General features: G+C 29.3%; 3 protein-coding genes across 3 annotated transcripts; all 3 read left to right on the top strand.

The window, feature by feature from the left end:
- Nucleotides 1-1,275: 1,275 nt before the first annotated feature.
- OCT59_007203 (uncharacterized protein) lies at nt 1,276-4,946 on the top strand (the record flags this gene model as incomplete). Its single annotated transcript, XM_025319719.2, has 10 exons — nt 1,276-1,535; nt 1,756-1,908; nt 1,980-2,713; nt 2,774-3,136; nt 3,232-3,255; nt 3,330-3,671; nt 3,752-3,858; nt 3,934-4,058; nt 4,147-4,432; nt 4,521-4,946. 10 exons carry the CDS (start codon nt 1,276-1,278, stop codon nt 4,944-4,946), a joined length of 2,820 nt encoding a protein of 939 aa, XP_025173037.2.
- A 1,368-nt stretch (nt 4,947-6,314) lies between these two features.
- Nucleotides 6,315-8,022, top strand: OCT59_007202 (uncharacterized protein; the record flags this gene model as incomplete). Its single annotated transcript, XM_025319720.2, has 7 exons — nt 6,315-6,416; nt 6,826-7,034; nt 7,102-7,183; nt 7,269-7,412; nt 7,497-7,666; nt 7,747-7,953; nt 8,019-8,022. 7 exons carry the CDS (start codon nt 6,315-6,317, stop codon nt 8,020-8,022), a joined length of 918 nt encoding a protein of 305 aa, XP_025173038.2.
- Nucleotides 8,023-8,243: 221 nt separating this feature from the next.
- OCT59_007201 (uncharacterized protein) lies at nt 8,244-9,269 on the top strand. The gene is made up of 4 exons (XM_066147080.1): nt 8,244-8,332; nt 8,403-8,690; nt 8,767-8,909; nt 8,979-9,269. The coding sequence occupies exons 2-4, from the start codon at nt 8,516-8,518 to the stop codon at nt 9,108-9,110; spliced, it is 450 nt and encodes a 149-aa protein (XP_065998544.1). The 5' UTR covers nt 8,244-8,332; nt 8,403-8,515; the 3' UTR covers nt 9,111-9,269.
- The last annotated feature ends 7,760 nt before the right edge of the window (nt 9,270-17,029 follow it).

The following is a 17,029-nucleotide window of genomic DNA, read 5'->3' as shown; positions in this document are numbered from 1 at the left end:
AAATTTAATTTGTACAAAAAATCTGGCATCCCTAAAAAAATAAAAATGAAAAATGAAACGTTAAAAACGTTTCTTTAAGGTTAAACAAGTAAGAAAAGCCCTTACAATTTACCTTTAAAAGTCTGGTATGTACAAAAAACCTGTGTTCCTAGATAAAAGAAAATAAAAATGAAACGCTAAAAACGTCGGTTTCTTTAAAGCAAAACAAATAAAAAACAACTCACCAGTCCGGTATGTACAAGAAATCCAGAAACCCTAGGAAAAAAATAAGAAAGTCGTTTAAAAGAAAAATATACTTACTAGCCGAAATCTAAAAAAAAAAGGTAATCATAAACTTTTTTATTTGTTTATTTTTGATGTAGCTGTGCGGACCAATCAGAAATGACGCGTGCGGACAACCGGAAATCGCCACGTGACACTAATTGTCATCGACCTTCGTAAAATTATATAGTCCTTCGCTACGCTCCGGACAATTAAAGACATAAATAAATGGGTCATCGAGTTGTGTAGTTTTACCTCCTATAAAAATTATTGATACACCATAAACTACAGAAGTTGCGAAGTTATATCTCGTTAAATTAGCATTTACTGTAAGGTTTTTCCAATTTGCATTGCTAATATCAAATGATTCAGAGAGATCTAAATAAAAAAATTCTTTTTCCTGGGAACCGCCTATAAAATATAACCGTTCTCCTACAAGAGTTGCTGTATGTGTATATAGAGGTCCAGGTGTATAACATTTTACGCTTAAAGGAATAAATTGAAGTAAAAATAAGATTTGCTTTACAAATAACTTATCTAAAAACGAATTCATCGAATTCGTCATAGATACTTTTTGAAAATTTTCTTAAATATTTTAGTAGTTTTTATATTATCAAATGTTATACGAGTTTACCATTGTCTAATTTCCTATTTCGAATATTTACATAATGACGCCAAAGTGTATAAAGTTATTTCTATACTAAGTAACCGTTGCTTTGTAATATAATTTTTATTACACGAATTAATATCCGATGCAGGGACAATAACACAAATCTTATATTAATTATGAAAAAAAAAATCTGCATAACCCATAATAGATGACGATTTTGTTAACACAAAATAAGCGTCTCATTTCTCAAAATCTAAGAAGAACCGACTTTTTCAAAATGAGCCAAATTTCAAGAAATAAAATTATTTTCATAAAGGTTATTTACATGTTTACTTTTTTCATTTATTCTTGCAGATTTCATTATTATACAACCTGATCCTGGATTAGAAGTAAAATCAGCTAAAATGTTTGATGATTCATCGATTTTACTTCATATGAGAAAACAGAGACCGATTGACGATTCTTCGTTAGATGATCACTTTATAATTCGAATATTAGATTCGAATTCTGAAACCCATCAAATCAAAATATTTGACGAAGAAATCAAAGAAGCTGAAAATACCTTTATCCTGACCAATAAATATATTCTTTTAACATATTATAAAATAAATGATATGATGAGATATGGAATGATATGTAATCAAAACGGTGAAATTCTTACAAAGTAAATTAATTCATAAATTCATTTATTTGGGTCTGGTACAAAATCCCGAATGTCAAAATCCCGAAAATCCCGCACCGGGCAGCATTATGCTTAATGTTGGCCAATATTTCGGGATTTCGTACCATTCGGGATTTTGACATTCGGGATTTTGTACGGATCCCCATTTATTTATGTTAAGAAAAAAAATTTAATTATTCTCTTAAAAAAAAAAAAATTGCAGAACTAAAGGTTTAGTTTTAGGTGGGTCCAAAGTTTCGAGTTTTAGTAATGTAATTGTTAATGTCAACCCCGAAGTTAGCTTTCTTTGGCTGACCGGAATTTATAATCCTCCAAACGGGATTAGTACCATTTCATGGATTGTATTCAGTATGCCGTAAGTAAATGTTTGATAATTTCAAGGTATAAATCATTATCTAATATATAAAATATTTGTTTGTAAATTAGAACATCAGATGAAAATATTATAAATAAAAATATTGCAAAACTTGGTAATGATTCCATTTCTTCCGAAGGCGAAATATGGACAGAATATAAAGGATTTCCAACAATTGATGGAGGCTATGGAATAGCATTTATAGGACGTCAACCTGGAATAGATAATAACGAAACACTCAATTTAAATCCGGAATGGTTAATTTATGTTATCTTCCTTAAACATCAAACATACGAACGTATGGAACTATCTCAAATATATCAAGCTAACCTAGGCTTTAATACTATGACGTTTAGAGAATGCAATTTAGCATATGATAATGGTTATATTTGTATTATAAGTGTGAGTTCTTTAGGAGTTCCAATAAAAAGCGGAGAATTTGTAATTTCATTTCTTTCTTCCGGAGCTGTTGTGGGAAAAGGAATTAATCAATTTAATATAGATGATCAAATTCCTCCAGGAAGACAATATAATATTGATGGGGTTGTTTCTTTAGTATACGGAGGGTTTGCTATAATTTTACAAAATATTGATGATAACTCTATTGATAATAGTATATGTTATTCTCCAAACGGTCAATCATTCTTAGAATGTAAAAATTTACCAAAAAAGTTTCAAAAAGGTAAAAATGGATCATTAATTTACGGATTATTATCCAATAATACTTTATGGATAGTTCAGGATGAAATATTAGCAGATGGGTGGTCAATATATTTCTTCGATTTAAGACAATATGTTGTAGACGGTAAGAATAATTTCATTATTATCCCTATGTTAAATAGTTAATAAATTTCCTTTTTTTTAGTTCATGGATATGGGAATCCATATATTGAATCAACTTCACCTGAAAAAGATAGTAAAATAAATTCGACAACAGATAAAATAACAATAAATTTCACAACTCCAATAGTTTTATCGTCAAATGATATTTCAATTTATCAAGTGAATCAACCGCAAGATATTTTAAGACAAAGAACTTCTGCTAAAAATTCAGAATATGTTCATTTAATTAATAAAAATCTAACCATAATTGTTGATGTTTTATCAAGCACATTTAATATGCAAGAAACTTATTATGTTTTAATGGATAATAATTTTGTAAAAAATATTACGAATAATGAACCAAAAATTGGAATCAAAAAGAATAAATGGAGTTTTAACACAACACGTAAGTATTAAGTACCGTGGGTTATAAGTAAGGAGAGAATAGTATATGATTTGTTAGGATTATGTTTTACTATTAAAATTTTTCCTCTTTAATAGAACTCAAAGAATATAAATACGCAGGTACTTACAACTCTACATAAAATTTAATTCATTTGATTTCCACACATCTAACAAATAAATGTAAAAAATTTTAGAATCAGCAATAGTATCAATTAGTCTTGATGAAAGTTATTCACGAGTATTTGATGATTTTACATCACAAGAAAGAAGAGATTTCTTAGTAAATTTGCAAAATAAACTTTGTCAAATTATACCTGTTGGCGATAAACAATTGAAATTTACCGGAAAATATAGAAAAGATTCTTCAATTTCACAAATTCAATTAGCTTTAAACATTGATAATATAGACAATGGCAGGAATATTAAATCAATTATTGATGATTTAGATACGCTTATAAGAAATAAAGATATTACGCAAATTTCAATGGTTGAACGAGTTGTTTATTTGGATAAAGATTATGGATGCAAACACGAACGTAAGATTACTATAACGATAATATATTTAAATTTTCCTTTTATTATTAATTCTTTAATTCATGTAAATTTTTTTTTTTAGCAAATATTATTGATCAATTACGTGATACAGCAATTATTGTATTTCCTGCTCTCTTTTTAGTAGCTTCTATATATTTTATCTCTAGATGGTGGTGTAAAAACAAAAATGTAAGTTTTATTATTATTGCATGTATACATAATAATAATACTATTATCCTAAACTTAATTATTTAATTTTTATAGAAAAAAGATCCAAAGGAGTGTCACAATCGGATCATTATTTCAATAGCAGTAATTTTAAGCGATGTTGTATTTGATTCCTTATTTACTATTAATGATTCAGTTGAAGTAAATCTATACATTCCGAGGTACAATTTTACGTTTTCGTAGATTTGAGATTTTTTTTTACGTATTTTTTTTTACAAGTATTGTTAATCAAAAACATTTTTGAATTAGTCTGGTATTTTTTGTTGTTCCATTAATATTCAATTTAGTTATAATAATAACGAAAGAAATCAAAGATAGTTCTGAATTTCGTAGATGGTTTAAAGATAATAGTGGAATTACAATCATAACAGCAACATTAGCAACAATAAATATTAAAATGTTGAATATAATTTCATCAAATTTTGGTGGATTTAATTTTTTTAATGCTAGATTTTCTGAAAAAACCGAAAAAATTATATTATGTGGGGGTTTCATAAGTTTTATGATTGAAGATTTGCCTCAATTAGTAATTCAAGTAAGCGAACTATTATCCGAATGCATGTGAAAAATTTTTTTAAACCATCACTATTAAGCACAGCTTATTTATTTCTTAATATTTTTAGATTCTCTATTCTAATAGAACAATTGCTTGGAATATAATTCCTTTACTTTCATTAATTAGCAATGGATTTATTTTTGTGATGGATATTTATGAATATTGGTTTGAAATTTATCATCATATACAGGGAAAAGTTGTGAATAAAAATAGTAGCAATAGTTCAACTAAATTAGATGAAGATTCGTTAGAAACTTCATTAGCAATAACACTGACTAATTCAATTTCTATTGTTAATAAGGAAATAGCCAACAATGATGACATTGAGAAAAATGATGAATCTAATGTTAATGAAATCTCTCCAGCTGAAGATAGTATAAATTATGACGAAAAAATGAATAAGGATGCAAATGTAAAAATACAACAGCAGAAACCAAAAATTGGAATTGATGAAACTTTAAATTCTGAATCAGATATTCAGAACGTTATTTAAAAATTCAGAATGAAATAATATCATTATAAACTAAATAGTTAATAATATCAAATCATATTATAAGGATATAAATTATATTTAAATCATTATCAAAAATAGGAGATAATCATAAACTAAAAACGCACATTTTCAAAAAAGGAAATGGTCTGTTTCGTCACTATAAAATTTCCTCTGGCTTTCTTCGATTATCTACTTGAGCTCATTGAAACTACTTGTATATTTAACCTGCAAGCATATTGTGCATCGATAATCTGTCCTATATACCTATCAATTGATATGGAAATTGACAATTTGGAAACTCCGGGTCCAAATGACGTACAGAAAAAACGTTCTAGAAAGGATTCTGAAGGAATTGAGTCAGTACGTATCTACTGAAAAATTATCCAGTAAAAAGACAAAGAAGTCTAAGAAGTCAGTTGATAGAAATAAATCTCTTACATTGAAAAAATTAATTATAGAATTGCCACCTTCCTGCAAGAAGCTTCTTCGGGAAGTACTATCAGACGTCTCTGAGATGGACATAAACTCGCTTAATTTTCGATTTATACAATAAGATTAGTACTGCCGAAGACAATCTTCAAGAAACCACCCATGATTTTGATTCGATGTCATTATCATTTTGGTCAAGCTATTAAGCTATTGATTGATCATTTTAGAAAACCTGCAACGAGGATGTATCTAATGCTCGAGTTAACGATACAATCAGGGATCAGATTTCTGCGCAAGATAAACTTACCGAGACTAACAAAGGAAAGAAGTAAAGTTTTCAGGCTTTTTAGCAACATTAGTGGTATAGAAGTGATAGAACGGATAAAATCTTTTAATTTTAAATTTATCCCAGATGATATCAGTTGATTTCGGCTACGCCATGATCTGATTAATCTGATCGAAATATCTTCCCCAGTATCGCCAGAAAATTTTTTCACCCACGTGACCCTAAATAATTTGTCACCCGTGTCACATCCCTCCACTTTCTCATTTTTTATAAGTATTCTGGGGACTCGATTTTTTTCGGTGTCTAAAATCCTATTCGTCACACGTTATTCGACACATGGTTAATTTCTTAATTCCAGCCAAATCTCATAATGCCGGCCAAAGTCACGTGGGGGTGAAAAAATTTTCTGGCGATACTGGGGTAGATGATCGAAATAGCTGCGGCACGTGATCGTGAGATAATAGATAATATATTAAACGCGCTTTTTCACGTTGAAAAATAAACGCGCTTTCTCCTTCATTTTCCTTCGTTAGATGTCTAACTACTGGAATAAATATTTCGACGAAACCGACATAAAGTCCTGGGACATTCTCCAGTTTTACAAAGATTGGATATGCACTTATAAACAAAACCCTGAAAAGCTTACCTATAGAATGTCCACAGACGCGCTCGCTAAAAGTCTCCGTTCAATCGTTAATAATAGTCCAGACACCGTGAAAGTTGAGAAAGCTAAGAACTTATTGTCCGATCTTGAGGCGAGTAGCTCATTTTGTCATATTTTGTGATATTTTGTGAAAGCTGCAGTAGGTTCAGTAATGTTTCCAAAGCAAAGATGAGCTTTCTTCTAGCGGCTCATCTGATGATCTTCTAGCTCGCTATGGTTACAGCATCCACAAATAGGGTGAACATTCTTCTAGATGTTCGTCTGATGGTCTTTTAGCCCGTTGTGGTTGCAACATCTATGACTAGGATGAGCATTGTCTTTTAGACATGCTCCTCTGATGATACTTATAGCTCTTGTCATATTTGTTGGCTTATGACTAGGAGGAGCATTCTTATAGCTGTTTCTCTGATGACTCTTCTAGCACTTGTCATGGCCCTGCTGACTTACTGCAGCTCTTTGTTTTTAAAGCTAGATTTAATCAATAATATTTTTTTTTTTAGTGCGGCCAGAAACACAAAAGTGGCAACTGTATAGATAAATTATGGATCAAAATAGAGAACAAATACAAGGAACGCGAAAGGACAGATGTCATGTGTTCGGATACGGGAATACAGTTGGCAAATTGTAATGGAGTCCGAATTTGTAACTTTAGCTCTAGTGGCAAGCGAATTTATGAAAATGGGGAAGGAGTTGTGACTCAACAAAAAAGGTGATATAACGAGTACTTTTCTATTGTTTCGGGTAACAAATAACTTACGTTTTTATCTCGCAATCAGGACAAAATTGAAATCTGTGAATGTCAGTGATCAAGTTGACGACTTAACTGATGAATGCATGTCAACACCTGTTGATGATTTGGTAAGTCTTTTCTTGAGTTTGATCTTCGTGGTTTATCATTCTGAATATCTTTTGATTTCGATGATACATAAACGTCACAAACCAGAGTGATAGCACGACTACGTCCACCACAAAAAACAAGCCTAAATACATACAACATGACTTCAGGACAAAATTGAAATCTGCAAATGTCAGTGATCAAGTTGACGACTTAACTGATGAATGCATGTCAACACCTGTTGATGATTTGGTAAGTCTTTTCTTGAGTTTGATCTTCGTGGTTATCATTCTGAATATCTTCTGATTTTGATGATACATAAACGCCACAAACCAGAGTGATAGCACGACTACACCCACCACAAAAAGCAAGCCCAAATACATACAACATGACTTAGCTCAAGAATTGTTAACTAGTTTGCGTTTGCTTCCTTTGAAAGGCGAAAAGTGGTTATGGAATGGTTATGATGTTTGCGGCGTTTTTCAAGATGATGGCAATGCCAGAACGTAAATTTCTAGAATACCTGAAATATTCGTGATCCTTTGTGAAATTTTCACATTAATGCATATTTTATTTCTTGAAACAGACCATTACACATTGGTGTTGTCAATTTCCACAACAACTTATGTTCCCGATCTCTACCACCATCCATGATTACATTTATACAACAACAAATGGAAAACGATGATGATGATTGTATCTTTTTTGACGATAATAGGCAACATGGAATAACCAAGTTTGTAATAGAAGTTGATAAAGAAGTTGTGGAGTTTCTTGAAAATTTCAAGATTGTGTAAGCTTATGTTCTTCGAATAATTTAACAATATAACTTCAGACTAAACAATTATGTAATTGCAGGTAACACTAGACGCATTACGAAAAACATTGTATAATAATTCAGTCTATGAATGCTCAGATTGTAATTTTGATATCAAATACGCATATCAATTTTTCTCGCATATGTGTGTAAGGCTTTAAACTTCTGCTACAATTTTCAAAGATGCTATCTTTTGAATACTCATTTTATATTACGTCTTTTCATGACAAGGTACAATATCTATTCAAACGATATGCTAACTCGGCCTCTTACTGAGACTGAATATGCAGCATATGTGTGGACACCACTGATACGGTATGCATTCATGGAGAAAGAAAGACATTCGCATTTCTAGGTATGTACTGCCTGATACTTTTTTGTTGCACCTATACAATAATAATTTTTTTTTTTATTACAAATTTCAGCGGGGAAGTTGGATCTCTTGCGTATGAAAAGTTAAAGAAACTATCCCAAAAGCAGTCTAAAAGTGGTCCAAAACTAGACGCAAAAGCAACGATTATATCAACAGGAAACAGGAATGGAAGTTCTAGTTCAGGAAAATGCGAAGACTGATATCACTAGCAAAAGAAAAAACGACTTAGATAAACTTGAGTATTGTACAAAGATCTTGCTTACTAATGCTTATTTAGCCCTTCCTACTACTGCTCGCCAAGATGTACACAAATTCGAGACGTATACTATCCAAACCAATGGTGAGTATCTCTTCACATAAAAGTCACAGTTCTTCATATATTAATAATAGATCTGATATTGTAATATATGCTCTAGAACTTACGTTATCATTATCCGCGGCATCATACCTATTTGAGAATACTGTATGTATGTTTGGGTTAACGGATATTTCAATTCCACGAACAGTCGAAGCTTTTCCAAAATGCGTCGAGGCTATATATAAAGTGCTGTCCTGGAAGGTTTGTATTCTGTTAACAGCAACTAATATTTGTCCCTTGGCTAATATAGAATCTATCTACTTGTACAAGGCACGTTCTTGTAGAAATACAAAAACATTTCACGGACTACTTAAAAAGGCAGCTACCCAACTTCCCAAAAGGAAGTTCTTCTCTCCAAAAAAACTTTCAGATCCAAATCTTGTAGCGGGAGTTCGGAAATAGTATCTTTTAGACGTGATCTCGTGCATTTTCTTATGTAAAATATGTAAAATATGTTATTAATGGGAAGTCATGGTATCTTTGAATTTTCGATTTACTATTTACTATTATATTATTAAATTTACAATTTATACTTAATAAAGTTACTTGGCATGTTTCTATAAAAAAAAATATTTGTCCTAAGGGCTGGCGATACATGCACGTGATGTTCACAATTATGACGCGTCATCTCATGATTTACGCTTAAACAAATTAAAGTTAAAAATGAATTCACCGCTTAAATATTTTAGTTTATATATTAACCATTGTTTAATTTTCTATTTCGGATATTTAAAGTGTATGACAAAGTTCATATTTATCTTAAGTTCATTTTTTTTTCATTTGTTCTTGCAGATTTCATTATTACACAACCTGATCTTGGATTAGAAGTAAAATCAGCTAAAACGTTTGATGATTCATCAATTTTACTTCATATGAGAACCAATTGACGATTCTTCGTTAGATAATTCAAATATTAGATTCGAGATATGGAATGATATGTAATCGAAACGATGAAATTCTTAAAAAGTAAATTAATTTATAAATTCTTTTTATTTACGTTAAAAAAACTTAATTATTCTCTTAAAAAAAATTGCAGAACTAAAGGTTAGTTTAAGTGGGTCCAAAGTTTCGAGTTTTAGTAATAATACCAACCCCGAAGTTAGCTTTCTTTGGCTGACCAGAATTTTTATGATCCTCCAAACGGGCTTAGTACCATTTCACGAAAATGACCTGGTCATTTGGCCGTTTTTCGGATTGACTTAGGAGTCATTTTTTCAAATGACACGATGTACAAAAAAGGAAGGACGTGTAAAATAATCACCAAACTATTTATTTTATTTATTTTCCTAATTATTAAAGTGATAATAATATCTGATGTTATTTATTATAAAATTTTATTATATAATTATATGCATAAATAAAATGTTATGGCCATCTTATGATTAAATAAGACAACAATTATATATAAAAATAGTGAAAAATAAGATCCACTACATGTATTTAACTTTTATCAATAATCATCAGTAAAATAATTATAAGTGAAATAATCCTGTCTGTAAAATCACTATCAGTAAGTGAAGAAATAATTTTTGGTAAATATAATATTATTAATAAATTATGTGATTTAAAAATCTTCACTACTATTAGAATTTTTTTGATTATACACATTAAACCAATTTTGTTTTAATATTTTTATTTTCTTAATTAAAATAAATAAAATAATTAATAAAAATTCTCAGAATATTTAATATTTTTCAAATGACTTAAATGACAGGTCATTTAAATTGCAAATGATAAATAACAAATGATTTGTTATTTGAGTCTTTTGTTCATTTCAAGTTATTTGCCAAACACTTGTAATTTATAAATTGTAATAACTAATAAGTAAATATTTAATATAAATCATTATCTAATGCATAAAATATTTGTTATATTTTATTATAAATTATTAAATAAAAATATTGTAAATAAAAATATTGTAGAACTTGGTAATGATCTATTTCTTTAGACAGAATTTAAAGGATTTTCAACAATTAATGGAAGTTATAAAATAGTATTTATAGAAAACTTTAATTTAATTAATTATAAAGGATTTAAAATTTGTGCGCACCTGCGCATATGCGCACTCCCATAGATATATTATATATAAAAGTCAAAAATGACATTCTAAACACAGGTCGAAGGGGCACCATTGTCCAAAATTCAAAAAATGCAAATTCCCCATTTTTCTGGAAAATGGTGGGAAATTGTGGAAAATGCTACATTACGCTGAGCAATTTTTTGGAATAGCATTGTTACAACATTGTCCGATTTAGCAAATCTTATGAAATTTTGGGAAAATGCTACATTACACCTCAAATGTAACATTTCGTAACATTGTTATAACATTGTTATAACATTGTCATTAAAATTAAATTTTGCTTTTTTTTTGTCAAATGATCCAATTTTCTTGCAAATGGTGCATTTTTATGAAAATTCCACATTTTACCTCAAATATAATAACATTTCATAAAATTGTTATAACATTGTCAATTAAAATCAAATTTTGCTTTTTTTTTGTTAAATGTTCCAATTTTCTTGCAAATGGTGCATTTTTATAAAAATGCCGCATTTTATCTCCAATGTGATGTCATTGTAACAACATTTCATAAAATTGTTATAACATTGTCAATTAAAATCAAATTTTGTCAAATATTCCGATTTTCTGGCAAATGGTGCATTTTTTATGAAAATTCTATATTTTTTGTCAAATGTTGCATATTTTCAGCAAATTTTACATTTTTTTGGTCAAATATTTCATTTTCGTCAGAATGTTAAAATATTACAATTTTTTTTTGGAAAATGCTTAATAATATAGCATTACACTGGAAAATGTAGCATTTTACCAAATTACACTAAAAAACATCACAATTATCACATTTTTTGGAAAATTTCACATTACATTAAATTACACTAAAAAATGTATCACTATACTAGATTATGCGGCATTGCACTAAAAAATACCGTAATTACACTAGAAAATGTAGCATTACATTAAAAAATACCACAATTATTATATTTTTTAGAAAATTTCGCGTTATGCTGGAAAATGTAACATTATGCTAGAAAATTCGGAATTGCACTAAAAAATGCGGAATTGCACTAAAAAACACAAAAAAATACAACAATTACACTGGATAACGTTGATTACATTAAAATCGTAAAAATTTTTTATTTATTTGTAAAAATCATGAACATTATTAAATTTATAATATTTATAATATTTATATTTAACATAAATTCACATTGTTAATATTAATAATGTATCAACACGATGTGTTGTGATGTAATTTAATACTAAACCTTACTACTGAAGACTCTTTCTTTTTGTCACTGTTGTAAATGGCCGAATATCAAGCATAAAAATATGATAAAATTTAATCGCCAAATGTAATTACCAAATATTAAGAACGAACAAATTAATTATAAATTAGCGTGGATGGATAAATAATTAGCCGAAAAGGTTAAACATTTAGGAAGAGTAATGATCTACATGATGTAATATTTATCAAATGATTGACAAAGAACCAATAGGATAAATAGAGTCGATCAATTACTTTAGCAATCTTTAACAATGAGAACAATAAGAAAGAATAATTATAAGCCACAAAAGATAGATTATAAGCAAAACACATAAAGTGAATTAAAAGGATATATAAAATAATGTCGGAAAGACTAAAGAACATAAAATAATATAGAAGATAATATGAAAAGATAGTATAAAGATGGAACATAAAAGATAACATATTAAAAAGAAAATATATAAAAAGATAACACAGCCACAAAAGATGGATTATATCTTTACGACATAATATTTGAAGATTATTTTAAAGAAAAGATAGCACAACCATAAAAAATGGGTTATAAATTATTTCTTTACGATGTAATATTTGAATAATAGAAAAGATAACATATAAAATAATATATATTAAAAGATAGCGTATTTAAAATATAGATAGCATATTAGAAAGATAGTTCAAAGATAATATGTAAAAGAACATAAAAGAAGTATATTAGAAAGATAGTTCAAAGATAATATGTAAAGAACATAAAAGATAGTATATAGATAGAATAGAAAGTAGCATAAAAATTGTATAAATAGAGAACAGAATTCAAGGTAATTCCATAGTTCTCATCCACAGAACTCAATAAAAATATAAGTTTCATTTAATTATTTGTTAATGAAGTTTAATGTTAATTAAAGGTAATAGGTTCGCCCTAAACTTTAATTAATGTTCGCTTAATTAATTTTAATTAAACAAATGAAAATTTTAAGATGAATTAAATATATGTTTTTGAAAAGTAATAATTTGTAGCGAGAGCTATCGAAGTTTGAAATTAAAGGAAAAAGTGGATATAATTTGGGGAAAATTTAGAGAAGTTGATTTTATTTTATATCGTTCAACGTTTTATATTACTAACGCTATTTTATATTGTGAACCAAGAATGTTGTTGTATATTGTTTGTTAATTATGTTATTGATAATCGCTTGTTCGTTTAATCGTTCGTTTGTTCATTTGTTCGTTCGTTCGACCATGAGAATGCCCGTTCGATGTGGCAACCTTGTAAATTGATGACAGGGGGAATTGGGGGATCTCATATGGTGCATGCTCGCAAGAAAGGAAATGATCATCATCACATGATTATTATTATAATGAATATGAAAATTTAATTTCGTTAGTAAGTCACTGATAGGTATTATTAATCAATATTTTATTTTAGAATTTATTTTTAGATTTCAGGTTTTGACGAGTTCAAAAGGAACCAATAAATCAATAAGGATTTAACGAGTTAAAAACTTGAAAAGGTGAAAGATTGGAGTTTGAAGTTGTGCAAGTAATCACTTAATCGATAGAAAGCACAAGAATGTTTCTTTCGGGAATAAAGTACCTGAGAAATTTCATAAGGAGATGGGGAAGCGAAAGATGAATTTTGGAATAAAGATTAATAATGGGATAACACCAATGTATTATCTGGGGTTCATCTGTGTGGTATGGGTTACCTTTGAGTTTGAATTTTGGATAAATGCTCTAGATTGGAAAATTTTTATTCTTCGACATTAAAGATTATAACGTATGGGTTACGTCAAATCTGGATACCCAGCTCAATAATGCGCAAATTGCTTTAGGGACGGGGAATGAAAATTGTGAAGACACCTACTATCAAGAAACATTGAAAGAATAAAATGGGACAAACCTGTAAACTATCATGCTTTTACCCAATGGGAAAAAGATAGAGATAAGCCCAGTATAGGTCCACCAATTTAAGAAAGTTGGTTTAGATGAGTTTCGAGGATAGCTGATGACTTTTGAAACTGGATTTTGGAAGGTTAGATTCACCCGTTGAGAGATAAGTCGGCCAACGAAGAAGGAAAAGACGGATACGTTGTATTGTTACAGGTCCTAGGCTACATTTCAGATGAGGGTTCCTGGTGTAGTGCGATAGCTAGGTGACGTTTTCATTACAATGTTCCGTTAAAAGAAGATAACATAGAAGGATATTTACACATTAACAAGCCGTATAATGAACATTACGTGCAGTATTTAATAATAGAGTAAAATCTGAAAAGAAGGACATTTGTTTAAAAAGAACATTTATTTGAAAAAGAATATTTATTTGAAAAGAAGGACATTTATCTGAAAAGAACAACATTTTGTGTATCGTAGATTGATTTATATAATATAGGATATATAGCAAGAAGGATTTATGTGGATGACAAGAAAGATTAGAAATTCGCAAACTTTAAAAGTTATAAAAATTTTGGAGTTTGTGATATGTGAAATTACGGATCTTGGTGACAAAAAGATGTGATAAGTGAAATTATGAATCACGGTGACGAAAAGATGTGATATGTGAAATTATGGAAATCGGTGATAAAAGATAAATTTTAGGGCGCAGTAAAAACCTCCGCAGCCTGAGAAGATCGTGGACTTAGAAAAATTTTTGAAATTTTAAGGCGCAGTAAAAATTAATAGTAAAACATGGCGTAGTAAATATATAAAATTGAAAGATGGAATTTAAAGATTGAAAGAAGTAATCTATCTAAAGATAAAAGAATGTTTAGAAGATCAAAAAAATAGAAATGATAAGAGTGAAATATATATATAGAGAGAGGAATCCGATTGAGATTCTGGATAAATGATTATAACAATGGAATGGTACGAAACTTGGAGAGTTGATTACGAAAATCACAAATTAAGACATGATGAAAATATCGGAAATATAGATATAGACGAATTAAGAGGAGAAAATATAACATGTGAAATATGTTATCTGATAAGAGATATACCAGAAGTTTTCAAGAAATTTTGGAAAATATTGCAAAAATTCGAATATACGATAAAAGATTATAATGCAGAAACTATAAGAGCGCTATTAAATTTATTAAGTATAGATAGTGAAGAAAGAAATAATTATACAAAAGGAAGGACTAGAGATGCATTAGATGTAATGGTCGAATCGATAAGATACTTGAAACAACCAGTATTAAGAGAAAAAGGATTAAAGATAATAATAATAGTAATCGTGAGAGATTGTATAGAAAATGATAAAGAAGATGAAACAATAGACAGATTGATAGGGAACGAAGAATTAATAAGATATGGTTATATTTTGGAAGATTGGGATGTAAATATAAGATTTAGGGAATTTTATGAATGGTATAAAGAAGCTATAACAAATTTTATAGAATGTAAAGATAGCACTATTAGAAGATACAAAAATATATTATATGAAGAAGCTGAATTAAAAGAAGATGAGTCAACAGAAAAGATAGAAGCGTTCAAACAGAAGATTAGATTAATGTTGCACACAATGCACATAAGAGTTCGTGAACACGGTTGGGGAATTAGCAAAGAAATAACTGAAAAAGTTTATGATAAGATTAGGGGGTTTGAGCAATTAAATGTAGATGAAACAGATAGTGATGACAAACCAAGAAGTTACACTGTAACAGAGACAGACGATGGGAAAGAAGAAAATTTACCAATTAGTAAAAATGAAGAAATATCAGATGAGGAATCTGATGAATCTAATAAATCTAATAACGTTGAAGAAACAGAAACAACAAAGATATTCAAAGAAATAATTAGAAAGGATTTGAAAAGAATGGGTTATGATGTAGAAATAACAGAAATTGAAAGAATAAGAAAATTTGGAGTAACTGCAAAGATAATAACAACATATGAATTTATGAAGAAATATTTAACAATATGGAATCTTGAAGATAAAGAATTAGATGAACAAATATTACAATGGAGAGTTGAAAACACAAAAGAATGCGAAAGATGTGAAATTGAAAGATTAAAGAAAGAATTTAAAATCGGAAAAGAAACTTGCATAAAATGTGAAAAAGATATTGAAAAAGAAAATTCAGTAGATGATGAAGATGAAGTAAAAGAGGATATAAAAGGACCCGAAATTGGCTCAAGTAAAGAACCAAAAAGTAAAGAGAAAAATAAAAAATTAAAGGAAGTACCTATAATACCGATAATACCAGCACCACCAATAAAACCAAAGATAACAATGGCAGTAACAAGAGATGAAATCAGAACAGATTTAAGAGCAGTAACGAATACTATGTATGGTCATGATATTGGGGCAGATTGGAACAATTTAGCGGTACCACCAATAACATTGACAGGATTACAAGGAGAAGTTCAAGCGAATACTAATGCGATAGGAAATTTGAACGCAAATAGGGGAGCTATTGTGGAAATACCAGCATTTTACGGTACCAGTGGGGAAGACCCAGAAGAATGGGTAGATAAATTTGAGGAGACATTTACAGCGAATGGTTTAGGGAATGATGATGCACAAAGATTTAGAATAGCAAAAGCAAGATTAATGGGAGGAGCAGCAGATTGGTTAAAGACTGAAGGAATAAATATTACCGATTGGAATGTTAATGGAGATCATAATTTAAGATTAAGAGTAAGAATAATTGGAAAGTATGCAAGTGATGAAATTAAAGATAGATGGCTAGAACAATTAGAAAAGATTAGACAGGGAAACGAGAATGTAACTCAATACCTTATGAGATTTAAATATATGTTAAAGAGAGCGGGAGGTGATGCAGCAGTAGCAGCAAATCAGCAAAAGAGAATTTTTAATAGAGGATTAAAACCGGATTTTACTAAAGACGTAGTAATGGGAAATCCAGCAGATTTAAATGCAGCATTTCAGATAGCAAAAAACGTGGAAAGAGGTTTAGAAGCATTAACAGATAAAGTACAACCAAAAGAAATTAATGATGAACAAAGAAGACAAGAACCCATTATTCAAGGGAACGTAAGAAATAAAGAAGTAAGTGTAGATGAATTAGCAAGCAGTTTTGCGAAGTT

The sequence above is a fragment of the Rhizophagus irregularis genome, chromosome 15, assembly GCF_026210795.1.
Source record: "Rhizophagus irregularis chromosome 15, complete sequence".
Lineage (NCBI taxonomy): Eukaryota > Fungi > Glomeromycota > Glomeromycetes > Glomerales > Glomeraceae > Rhizophagus > Rhizophagus irregularis.
Note: the sequence above shows the minus strand (reverse complement) of the source record. Positions and strands in the feature narration are given on the sequence as shown.

Bases quoted from the DNA above. Each gene is read 5' to 3' on its own strand.
- OCT59_007201 (XM_066147080.1), top strand. From the start codon at position 8,516: ATGGAAGTTCTAGTTCAGGAAAATGCGAAGACTGATATCACTAGCAAA. The intron at 8,691-8,766 runs GTGAGTATCTCT...TATATGCTCTAG, and splicing joins GTATACTATCCAAACCAATG to AACTTACGTTATCATTATCC. The intron at 8,910-8,978 runs GTTTGTATTCTG...TACTTGTACAAG, and splicing joins ATAAAGTGCTGTCCTGGAAG to GCACGTTCTTGTAGAAATAC.